Here is a 12,783-nt window from a genome sequence, read left to right on the forward strand (position 1 = left end):
ATTTGGTCTCACAGTCTTTCTGCTAGCAAATAAAGTAAAACCTGTTAGATTAAATGGCGCTAGTATACTCCAATCAGTTTTGCTGGAACTGTCTTTCACGACCTTGACAAGAGAAAAAAAAAAGTGACTTTTTTTTCTTTTTTTTTTTACCCAAATAGTGGCTTTGAAAGCAACAAACAGGCTTACAGTTATTGTCTCAGTTTCGTTTTGATGAGTTAGGATTGCTCAACACCCAGGAGCGACTTGGCACATCACTGTGGTGCTTTCACTTGTCATTGGAGTGTTTGTACAAAGTCAATTATACAGCAAAAGTGCTGTTAATTATTTGTCCAGTTAGTAAGTAGTTGATGAGTAACATTTATAACTACAAAAAATGTCTTACTGCAGATTTAACTCCAAAAAAACGGAAATAGAGCCTTGATGACATGCAAACTGTGTTTTAGGTTTGATTAAAAATCAAGCAACATCTTTTTTCTTTTTAAATCGACAGATTTATCCCTGATTTCCTCAATAAACTCCACATGAGGGACACAGCTGACAGTTCCAACGGAAAAAACGACTGTCATCCACAGTGCAGGCTGGATCACAACAGTATTGCATCTCAGCTGCCAATACAGCAGCAAAATGGATATTCAATAATTAGAAAGAGCTGCTGATTATTGCTTCAATTATTAACTTTCACGCGTGAACAGCAGCCCTTAGTTAATGAATAAATCCAAATATAATTTGCATTCCAGAGCTGAAGCACTTTGGTTCACTCACTGTCAGCACAAACACTTTTTCTTTGTAGAACTTTTTCACCAACACAAATACAAAGAAACTAAACTCTAATCAAACTTTCTGAATATTTAACAAAAGACAAAGAAAACTCATAAAATAAAAGTTTTTTTTTTTACAAAAATGCTAAAAAAAAAAGGATTATCAAGGTCAAACTCATTTTTAACTTCCTTAAATTTTTAATTCCTCTATAAATTGGCTTCAATCTAGATTAGTATAGAATCTGGTTCGCAAATTTTAAAATGCTTTATTTTGTTCTTTCTCACTTTCTATAGCGTGGAAAGTTTGGTTCTGGTCTTACTGGCTTTGACAGTAGTCCCAGGTTCTTCCCGCCTCAGGCATGCAGAACAGGGCTGGGCCGTCAACATTTTTAGTTTCTATGAATCATAAGAACTAGACAATGCTGTTGTCAAAGTGTGTTTTCATCTGCGAAATGAAACGTTAACACGCTGAAGGAATGTTAAACGCCATTAAAGAGCGACAGTTTGTCCTACTTTGAATATATTTTTTCTCGTTTTTCATTACGAATATATAGATCTCATTTTGCATGTATCCCATCATTTGTGTTTAGGCAGGCTCTCATTTTAGAAGGTGAAATAATGCCTTAAATGATAATATTTAGGCTGTAATTAGGGCTGCAAGAGTGTCTACCAATTAAGAGGTTAATGTACTTAAACATGTTGTCCATCTCTGTCGAATTATTACATAAAAACTTGTTTGAAAGCTTTTACACAGTTATGGTAGTAATCACAGTACATTTATTACAAATATTAGAGATGTTAAATGCGAAAACACTTAACTTCTGTCATTTTGGAGCACAAAGATAATCAAAATAACAAACTGGAAGACCTCATTTATAGGAGCTGACTATCTTTCAGACTCTATAGTGTTTACTGGCAAATAACTTGAAAAGAATTCTGTAATGAATGCACCAGAGCACCAAAGATAAGCTTTAAAAAAACATAACTTTAGTCTTAATTTTGTAGGGGAAAAAAAAAAAATCAAAATATTTTGACTTTTTGAGGGTAGAACACATGTTCTGGTGGGAATATAATTTATTTATACAGTTAATTATCTTTTGATTCGTTTTTGAAGTATCATTTTTACACGAGTGAAAGGGTTAGCCAAGATATGGTTTGACTGATTTATTTCAAGATGTTTCAAAAAAAAAAAACAAAACAAAAACAAAAAAAACAAAGGATGAAAAAATACGTAGTTAAAATAAACTAAATAATTGCCCTTATACAGTACACACATGTCACATTGAATCCTTAAATTTAATGGCTATCAAATAGAATTTGAGTAATCAAATGAAGTTTGATAATTTGCTAAGAAGGAAGTAGAAGGAAGCAAAGTTATATTAGGCTACATTGTTTTTTCGTAACGATCCACTCTGATCATCTTTTGATCTATTTTAAAGGAATTATCAGTCATTTTCTAGCATAGTTGCGTTGTTTTCTAGGGCATCATTTCTCCAGACAGCAGTAGTTTATCAGAAATTTGCCTCTTTTTGTGTGCGGGACTGTCGGCAGTCTCCCCCCACTTCCCATCATTCCTTTGTTTAGACTCTCCCGCTAACATACCTTCAAACTCCCAATCTAGCATTAGTGGTGCAACAAAAATATTGATCAATATTGAAGCTTTGAGCCAGATCCCAGCGCAGACGAGGAAAACAAAGACGTAAATGGATCTATTTTTCTGCAGGTGGATGCAGCGGAGCAAGGAACATGTGGCCAGTCCAGTAAATTTTCAACAACAAATATGCTTTTATACAAACTGCATTTTTTTTCATCTGCAACTGATTTACACCAACTTAATAAATAAATACTCAGAAGCGTAAATTTAAGTTTCATTTTCTTGAAATATGTCCTCCATCATTGGAAAACTACCACAAATACATGTCCAAAACACCAAAAACTCAATTGTCATTGTCGTGGGTTTTGAATTTGGTTTTAATATTACTTAAATTCATGAGGGTCATTTCAGAATTGAATGGCATTTGAGTTTCAACCTTTATGAAAAGTAAACCTTTATTTTTTTGATTTTCTGTTAGAAAAAAAATGAATTTTAGTTTGTATAGCTTTGGTCAAGACAGGTACATTTAGTCAGAAACTACTTACATAATTTTGCATGTGGATTATTTTAAATATGATGGGTGAGATGTAAAAGATCCTGCAATTCTGAAATGAACTAATGATACTTTTAAAGCACTGATTATTTATCAAGAAACAAATAGAAAGTTGTATTTGGGTATCATCAAAACATATTGTACTATTGCACTAAGATCATAGGTAAACTAATCAAGCAATGATTAACCAGATTAATTATTGAATATACCCTTTAGACAAACAATACATTAAACGTTACTTTAAATTTCACCGAAACTCTAAATGAAACTGGGATGTAGGAGCCTGTGAAGAGACCCTGAAGGCATCACGTCAAGAATGCAGCCGCGCGGGTTTCACGGCTCCTAACTTTTGTTTACATGTTTGGAATATTACAGCGAGTCAACTCTGCTTGAATTATTTCTTATTTACAGACTCTTGTCTTTAAATATTAATGCGAGCTGCTTAAAAAGAGTCAGAGTAAAGCGGTAAATACCTGCCAGCAGAAAACAGACATGGAGCAAAGGTAGTTTCATTCTATCAGCCGTACCGGTCTGCGGGAACATGAAGAACAAATAAGATTAAATAATCGTAAAATGTTTAACATTTTGAATTCAAACTAATGTTTAATGGATTCTACCTAAATATTCCCCGTCTTCTTTCATTGTGTGCTGGGAAGAAGCTCCATGTCGTTCGGACTGATCGTGAGAACTACTTCCTGTCTGCACCTGTCAACACACCTGTCTTAAAGGGCCCGCCCACGACCAATTAACTGACAGAATATAAGATGTTTCCCCTTGGTAATATTGTGGAAAAAACTAAACTAATACAATAAGTTTTGGTACGATTTCTTAGACAAAATGTGATGTCCTGCCTTTTTAAGACAAAATTGAATTTAAAATAATCTACAAACACTCTTATTTAGGTATTTTTTTCAGATAATTTTAAATATTACAATTTAAAATGAGCGTTTAATTGCTTAATAAGAGAGTTAATTATCTTTAAAGTTCCACCCCAGTCATGTTTAACTCTATTGTAAAGCATTTCCGGTAGTATTTTAATCATGAACATGCAGTTTTTAGGCTAAATTAAAAAGCTGTGATGTTGTCTGGGACGTAGAGCAGCCTAGACTAGAATTACACATTTAAATATAAGTTTGTCTTAAAATAACATATAATTTGCTTTATAGTTTGCTTGTACTGAGTCAATATGAATAAAAATAAAATAAAATTCCTTAGAAATATTCCTTAAACTATATTTTTTAAAAATCATGTGACTTAAAATTTAGACGTTTTTTTTCCTTAACTCGTTTTAAAAAAAAAAAAAAAAAAAATTTGTAAAGTAGTTCTTCGTATATCCAGTCCAATATGATATTTAAACAAAGCACTATACTAATAATCTGCATCTCCAGGCTCTTGTAGTCTTCCATTGCGGCTCTTTGGTTAAAAAATATATATTTTTTCTTTCTTTCTTTTTACTGTAAAATAATAAAAAAAACAATTAACTTATAAAGGGGAAAAATGCAATGTAAAATATGTCAAACTTGATTTGACTCAAACATTTTGACAGATATTTGTTGTGCCGCGTACCACAGAAAATCAATTTAAGATCAGTAAACCCAACAAGAATTAAGTTGTACCAGGTTAAAAGGCAGATTTTACTTTTTTTTTCTCCTTATGGTTTGAAAAATAGGCAGTCTTCCTACCTTATGGTAAGGGACACTGAATTTGTTTGATTTGATTAGTGTTTATTAGATTTACAAATTTCTGGCTTAGGTGGACCAAAAGCAATAAAATAAAATCACTGCTGACATCATTCTGTCTACATTTACAGCATGTAAGGACACAATGCGTCTTTTATTTTGAAAGGATGTAAGGCGAACCTGTCAAAACTTTTAGAACTACTTTGTATTCTGATAAAAAATAGTGTTTGTTTTATATGTGCCAAAACACTTAAATTATATGTATCATACACTAACATAAATACAAATGTTTTATTTTTTCGAGTGTTAAATACAGACTTTGTGGCTTCATTTGTTTTTTAGTTTTTGAGAAATGCTCTTTAATTGTTGACGGTTGCAGACTAGAAAAATCTAGTTTTGAGGGATGTTGTGTGTTTTTTCACTTCTCATTTGAAACTTGCTGGATCCTTTCCATCTTACAGTTATGGTCTAGAGATGACATTTAAAACAATAAAAATCTTAAAAAGACATTATTGACATGCCAGAAAACCAAACTAATTTCATTCTCTATAGGAAGCAAAAGCATAAACTAAGTTTGTTGATATAAAGGGGAACACGTCGGTGCTTTTCTGTTGTTCTGCTTGTGTCACCCTCCGAATAACTCCAGCTGAAAGCTTTTATCTGTAGACAAAGATCTCTGTGGGATCCACAGCTGCGATGCTGAAGATTATCCACAAATTGTTCTGCAAATACAAATGGGTTTATAATCACTTTTAAATCACTCATCTGTACGCCCCAGGATGTAGCTACTAAAGTGATAAAATGCTGCACTAACCTCTAAATAAGTCATGCAATTATGCTCCACTGCTCTAGTTGTGTGAAAGATGTGTAGCTCTGATGATCTCATCCCTTAGAGCTGCTTTTTGGTGTCATGTCATTCTGTTTCTAGCTAAGATTAAAGTAGAGAATCATTTGTGTATCTAACTTTATGGTGTGAACTTCCTCTTCTTGTACAATTGTTGGTATTCCCCGAAGATCTTTTCTCAGTTGAGAAGTAAGAATAGAGAAATCTGTGTTCTGTGTTACCTCCTCTCCACAAAAGAGCCAAGACAATGCAGTGGTCCTGCAGTGCAAATGGTGTTTGTGCAGAACAAGACGTCTCCAACACAAAGACCATTCCAAGAAACAGAGATTTTTGTTCCTCTTTCAAAGAATCCCATACATTTTACAAACAGTCCCAGAGTGGGGACGTCTGCAGATTGTTCAGGGGGAGTTTGTTTGGGAGAGGGGTCAGCGAAAACAGCTGAAACAGGAGGTGTTTTTTTTTTTTTTTTTTTTTTTTTTACAATGGAACGCTCACTTATTAAAAGCACAAAGAGTTATTGAGGGTACAGGAAGGGCGTAGAGGGGGCCGTCGAGGGGGAGGAAACCGCTTAAAAGTTGACGCCTGCACCAAAACCTGGACCCGACAAGAAGAGGAAACTTTAAAAAAAAAACACACACACACAGTCCCCTTTCTCCTAGTGTAATGAGAACATCTTCAGAACCATAAATCTCCCCTCGGGATGAACTTTTCTGCACTTTGAAACCTCACAACAGGCACGCAGCGTGGGAAAACCTCCACTGTTTGTCTCCTTTTTGCATCGGTAGGTGAATCTCATTCAAGCTGGTTAACTGCGAGGTAAACAGCAGCATGGATCCCAGGGTGTTTTTAATGCATGCAGGCTGTGCTGCTGTGCTGCTCCCTGCGTGTGTTGTTGGAGCTGCTGCTGTGCAGCGTGGGGATTTGAGTTTTGACAAATGTGTGCCTGTTTAGCTCAAATATTCCACTTTATGAGAAGTGTCACATGTAAATATGAGTTTACTGAGTGTTTTCATTTTGAATGCTCTCTTTTGAGTTAGTAGTTTTGCTGCAGCGTCGGAGCAGAGGGTAAAATGTTCTGCTGAAGCTGAGGTTCTGCACAGATTCCTCTTTCTTTCTGCACCACCAGCAGCAGCAGCAAGTGTCATGGATCTGCAGAATTTCCTGTGCTGGAGAGTTGCCCCCCTGTTTCTCTTGAGTAAGGCTTCTTTTTTTAACTATCATCATAATTGTTCATATAATTTTTTTCTGGCATTCTCACACTTCTCTTTTAAGACAAAACCAAAACATTCCATTCTACACCTCTTGTGAAAACACAAAGCAGTTCTGCTAAATGGCCTCTTGCATTAATAACCACAGTTGCATTATTTAAACTTCCCTTTTGGCACGGCCGTGAAGTTGAGACACCTGATTTATAACTCTTGCAGATCCTGCACCAAGGCTCACCAAGCTTTGGCTATAAGGACAGTGGTGGTGAATCTTGATGGATATCACATTAGGCTTGGCTGTCGTCTATCGTAAATCATTGCTTGAGGTTAAAAGAAGACATTTTCGGTGCATTCATACATGGAAGTGTGTAAAACATGAAGTCGTCCGCACAAGAGTTAAATGGTTTCTTTAAAGACCAACTCTGATGAAAACTGATTTTTTTAACATGTTCTTGGGGGATTTTTGTGATCATGGAGGACATATATCAAGAAAATTAAGCTTAAAATTGCAATTTTGAGTATTTTTTTTTTTTTTTACAGAATCAGAAACAGACAAAAAATAAACCTTATTCGTGATGCTCCACAACAATTTGTTGACGATTAGATCCATGTACGTCTGGATCAGATGGATAGCTCCTCCCGGGAGGGAGTGTAAACAGAGAGCTCTCAGCAACAGGAATCGGAGGCAGGGTTGCTCCTCCCCAGCAGTCCGGCTCACGACTCAGAGGGGAATTTCTAACTACTGTGTGTCTGCCGCTCTGCAGAAACTATGTCCTAGACCAGGGGTCTGCAACATTTAACAGTAAAAGAGCCATTTGGGCTCGTTTTCTACAGATCAAAACTTAGTAGAAGCTGCAAAGTCTTATTTTGATCCTGCTGTGCATTCATGATAATGTATTTTAAATAATAAATATGAATTATGATCTTTTGTGGCATTAACAAAAACATAAATATAAAAAGAAACTAGTATTTTCTCAACATGTGACATATTTTTTTTTTGCGTTTGACAGAATCTCATGATTTCTTTTCAAAATAAAAGACATCTTATGCCAGACCGGATCATCCCAGTGCAGTAATATGTGATACTATGTGCTTTAAACTAATAAAGGATCAGACGTTTTACCAAAGCTTTGTTTAGTATTTAAAATTGGTGTATTCTGGAGGAAGCACAGAGCAAACTAGACCTCTTCAAGTCAGGGATGTTAAAACCTTTACATAGCTTATCTCCAAGGTCCACCTCAGCCATAAATGTATACATTTAACTAATTTAAGTTAAATATATCCTAATTTAGTAACCCTTACTTAAAAAAATATTAATATTTTATTTTTCTTTAGCCAGAGAGTCACTATGGAGAGATAAAAGAGCCACGAGTGGCTCCAGAGCCGCAGGTTTTAGATCCCTGTCCTAGAATGACTTTTTTTTTTAGCTAAAAGCGACATAATCATAATTAAAAGGACCACTAGGAACTCTTTGAAAATCGATCAAAAGATGATCAGAGTGAGTCTTTAAGTCAGGACCAATGTTTTTCAGATATTCCTGTTCCACCTCCTTCTGACATTCATGTTTTAAGTCTATGTACAGATAATTTCAAAATCAGGCTCATAAATGATGCAATCTCTGTCCACAGTGCCTTGGAGGCTCCACTCCATGTCCGTGCACATCATCAACGTGGAGCCCGTGCATGTAATCCCCGGCTCTAGTCTGGTTCTGAGAGCCCGGGTTGACGGGGGTCCCCTGGAAGCGGTTTCCATGGTAACCTGGGAGAGGAAGCCCGAAACTGGAAGCGATCCGGTGAGAGTGACACTGGCCACTTGCCCGGGCAGAAGCTCACGGTGCGCTGGTTCAAGGCCAAACGTCCACGTGAGCGTGGAGCAGCAGGAGACGACACTGGAGATTAATGGATACAGCCGAGCAGACAGCGGCGTGTACGCCGTGACTGTGACGGATCACAGCGGCGCCAACATCACCGCATACTGCATCGTCAGAGAATATGGTACAGCGCTAAGTGGATAAATCGACAACATTCTGTACATTCTTCATCCATACAAGTGATGTGCACTCAGTTTGAAACATTTTCTTCTTTCGACTAAAACAAAAACTAATGACCAGACGGTAATTGATGCAAAATAACAACAAACATCTGAAAAGTTTCTGTCCACGAGCGCCGCCATTTCTCACATATTCACCTTGTTAGCCGATGATCGTTCTGTCAAGTCAGAGATCAGCTAGTTTAATGAAAATTTAATGAAACTGCATTAATTTCACATCAACTTGCATTGTTTTTTCCTAATTGTGGATGACTCACTTAATAATGTAAAGCCTTAATTTAAATGCGCCTGAAGGCGCGGCGTTCCCGCTCCTCTCTTTGGTTGCTTTTTCTCTGCAGGATTTCTGTCTCTTTGCAGCTCTCTGCTTTTCCTCAGATCTGCCGACTCTTAACTGTATCAATTTATCAGCTCTTCTCTTCTCTTACATCTGCTCTCAGCTTCCAGGGATTTCCATCATCCCACACTCCCTACATTATACCTCAATCTCTGATCTCATTATGGTCTCTGAATCTGAGCCAGTTTCTCCCAACAGCATTAAACATCTCTCATGATTCTTTGTCTTGAACCCTCTTGGCCAGAAACGCATCATTATTCTTATTTAATGCCAGATGAATGTCCACGGCTGAGCATTTCATGTGGCCTTTCATTTCTTCCCAGTGCAGATTTTTACCTACCACTATTGTCATATTTGACCCGATCTCTGCTCATCCGTCTCCGCAGAAGCGGTTCATCATGTCACTGTCAGCATCAACGTGTCTCACTCTGTGCTGGTGTGTGGGGAGGCCTGGGGGACAGAGCCTCGCTTCAGCTGGCTCTATGAGAGAGCCGCCATCAGCCAGACACTGGGGAGGGTCTCCAAGGACGGAACCACGCTGTTTGTCATGAAGACTCCCATGTGTGGACACTTCACCTGCACAGTTAGCAACAAGCTGGGCTACAGCTCTGCCACCTACACGGCAGGTACAGGCTGCTGACCTTCACTGTGGGCCTTCTTTGTATGACAAACAAAAGAAACATATATCCATATATGAGTATGTGTTAATCATCAACAGTTTGCTTTTCATCTCAGTTGTACAGGTCTAGACACAAAAACTTGTGTTCTATGAGCATAACATTTCTTTAAGGGTAAAACACTTGTTTGGATTTAAACTTTACCATTAAGTTTAGGAAATTCAAACGTCAAGAGTTTAATGCACAGAATGATTCTGTCAGGGCTGCATGGTTGCACAGTAGTTCATACTCTCACCTCACTGTGAGATGTTCCTGGTCGTAATCCCAGCTAGGACCGTTTTGTGTAGAGTTTGCATGTTTTCCCCATGTGTACGTGGGTTTTCTCCAGGCTCTCCAGCTTTCTTCCAAAGTCCAAAAACATGAATTAAAGGTTAATTTGTGACTAAATTGTTCCTATGTGTCAGTGTGGACCATTGATAGGCTCCAGCAACCCCATGACCTTTAAAGAAATAAAGAAGGCTCTGAAAATAGATTAATCTCAATAGAATAGAATAGAAGCTTTTTTTGTCATTAAATGTGGTATAATGCAATTCAAGAACAGTTCTCTTCAATGTGGATGGTCAATACAGATTAATAAATAGGAAAAATCCATCATGTTACCAAAAGTGCAAAAATCAGATAGATGTGCAAAAATTAAGGGGAAATATGCAAGAAAAAATCAGAAAAAGTGCAACACTTAAAGAAAAGTATGCAGAAGATTAGACAAATGTGCAAATATTAAGGTAAAATATGCCAAAATCAGACAAATGTCAAAAAATTATGGGAAAAATGCAAAAAAAACAGACAAATGTGCAAAAATTAAAGGAAAATATGCAAAAAATCAGACAAATATGCCAAAATTAAAGGAAAATGTGCAAAAAAAATCAGACAAGTGTGCAATAATTAAGGGAAAATATGCAGAAAATCACATAAATGTGCAATAATTATGGGAAAACATGCAAAAAAATCAGACAACTATGAAAAAATTAAGGGGAAATATGCAATAGATACAACTAATGTGCAAGAATTAAGGGAAAATATGCAAAAAAAAAAAAATCAGACACATGCAAAATAAAGGAAAATGTGCAAGAATCTGAAAAATGTGCAAAAAATCAAAGAAAAATATGTGAGAATCAGGTGACCTGCGGTTTAAAATTGGCATTCAGTATAGTCACGTCTTTTGCAAAGAAACTGTTACCAAGTCTGTTTGTTCTGGTCGGTCTGGCCCTGTAGCGTCTGCAGAAGATTGAAAAGGTGGTAACTGGTGTAAGAGTTGATCTTTAGGATGTTTCTGGCTCTGTGAGGCAGTCTGAGGTATAGATGAATGTCAGCAGAGGGCAGCCAATGATCTTCAGTGGAGTGTTGGTCACCTTCTGCAGCCTCTTCCTGTCCCCCTCTGTGCAGCTGGAAAGCCAAACTGACACACCATATGTCAGCATGCTGTCGATGGTGGAGCGATAGAAGGTCACCAGCAGGTTTGGGTGAAGTTGCTTCTTCCTGAGCACCCTCAGGAAGTGTAGCTGCTGCTATTGACAAGGGGAGAGCTGTTGGTAGTCCAGGAAAGATCTGCAGAGATGGACGGCTTTCTTCCGCCAGAAGTCCAGGATGCGTTCCTTAGTCTTGGAGATGTTAAAAACCAGGTTCTTAGATGGACTCCACTCTCCAAGTTTCAGGACTCCATCTTGTTCTCCTGGGATATCAGCCCCACCACTGTTCAGTCATCTACGGATTTGGCAATGATGTTCTGGGTGGGCTGTACATCAGACTGCAGTCAGATGTATAGAGAGAATATAGAAGTGGACTCAGCACACAATCCTGAGGGGAGCTGGTGAGAGTTCAGACAGATGAAAAGTGCTGACCCAGTTTCACCTAGTGAGGTCGGTTGACTAGGAAGTTCTTTATCCATGAGCAGGTGGGTGGTGGGAGCTTCAGGTTGGTTACCATGGGAATCAGGATGTCCGGTATAACTGTGTTGAATCTGACATGTCTGACTCACAAACACTTGGGATATTTGGCAGCCATAAAGATATTTCTCTCTCAAGAGCTGATCCTAACAGATCATCACAGTACTGACATTTCTTTAAACACTATTACTTGGAGATGTAATTATTGCTTCTAAAATGTTCACAGTTTTACTACAGGGGACCATTATATGGTTGTAAACATCATCATTTTTCCTCCAACTTTTTTACTGATGCAATCAACAACTTTTAGTGTCTAAAATTCAAAGTTTAACATAATCTTATCACTATATTTATTACATTTTGTTATTTTCTTTTTAAAAATTAGTTTTTGGGTTTTTGATCAGAATGTACATATTGCTTGGAAAAAAAGTTGTAAAATCAGTTTAAAGGCAAACTCTAATAGAAATTGTGTTTTTCACATGTTCTTGTGGTATTTTTCTGATTATAAAGGACTGACATGAAGAAAATTGAGCTTAAAATTGCATTTCTGACTGAGTATTTATTCATTCAAGTCATTGGGAGTCCGGAAGTAGATGAAAAAATGCGGCTTATTCCTGGTGTAGAAAATAAGCTGAGAGAGCCACAAGCTGGGGGAGGGGAAAAGGGGATGGGGTCGCTTTGCACCAAAGGTCCAGCCCACAACTCAGTGGTGAATTTCTAATGAACTCTCTGAAAAAAAATGTCCAAGAGTTTTTTTTTTTTATTATTTTGGCTTAAAACTGCATAATTATAATAAAAAGACCAAAGAGAAGACTTTTTAAAAGAGTTCTATAGATGATCAGAGTGGATCTTTAAGATCCGTCATCTTAAATGTTGATATGAAAGGCAGCAGTGAGCATCACTTTTAACTGTCAGCATCTTTTAATTTATTATTTGTTGATTTTCTTTGAGCCAGTCGGCACAGTTTATTTATATCAGTTTTTCATAGATTTTTCTAGAGTAAGATCAATAACTAATACTGATGCTAGTGAACAGCATTCATTGACAGTCAAGGCATTAGGAACTAGAGACACTTCCCTGAATCTTCTGCTCTTTGAAAGACTTTATGGATGTAGACTTCTTCCTGTGGACCTTTCTGCCCTTTTACATGTCAGATGGGTTTTCTTCTTACCTCCTCACCTCCTCATTGGGTATTTTTTTTTTTTTT

At 37.1% G+C, this 12,783-nt stretch overlaps 2 protein-coding genes across 2 annotated transcripts in view; one reads left to right on the top strand and one right to left on the bottom strand.

The window, feature by feature from the left end:
• The window catches only part of si:dkeyp-97a10.3 (basic-leucine zipper transcription factor A), a 17,963-nt gene extending 14,089 nt beyond the window's left edge, over positions 1 to 3,874 (bottom strand). Inside the window, exons 1-2 of the mRNA XM_024268387.2 lie at positions 3,523 to 3,874; positions 3,379 to 3,436 (exon numbers count right to left, since the gene is read on the bottom strand). Of these exons, the coding sequence (XP_024124155.1) occupies positions 3,379 to 3,418 (40 nt within the window). The 5' untranslated portion in view covers positions 3,419 to 3,436; positions 3,523 to 3,874. The remainder of the gene's footprint in view (positions 1 to 3,378; positions 3,437 to 3,522) is intronic.
• A 1,300-nt stretch (positions 3,875 to 5,174) lies between these two features.
• si:dkeyp-97a10.2 overlaps positions 5,175 to 12,783 on the top strand; it is a gene marked incomplete in the record, with an annotated part of 8,519 nt that continues 910 nt past the window's right edge. Inside the window, 3 exon segments of the mRNA XM_036216068.1 lie at positions 5,175 to 6,623; positions 8,262 to 8,627; positions 9,403 to 9,642. Coding sequence (XP_036071961.1) covers positions 6,572 to 6,623; positions 8,262 to 8,627; positions 9,403 to 9,642 — 658 coding nt within the window.

Source organism: Oryzias melastigma, linkage group LG16, assembly GCF_002922805.2.
Source record: "Oryzias melastigma strain HK-1 linkage group LG16, ASM292280v2, whole genome shotgun sequence".
NCBI classification, from domain to species: Eukaryota; Metazoa; Chordata; class Actinopteri; order Beloniformes; family Adrianichthyidae; genus Oryzias; species Oryzias melastigma.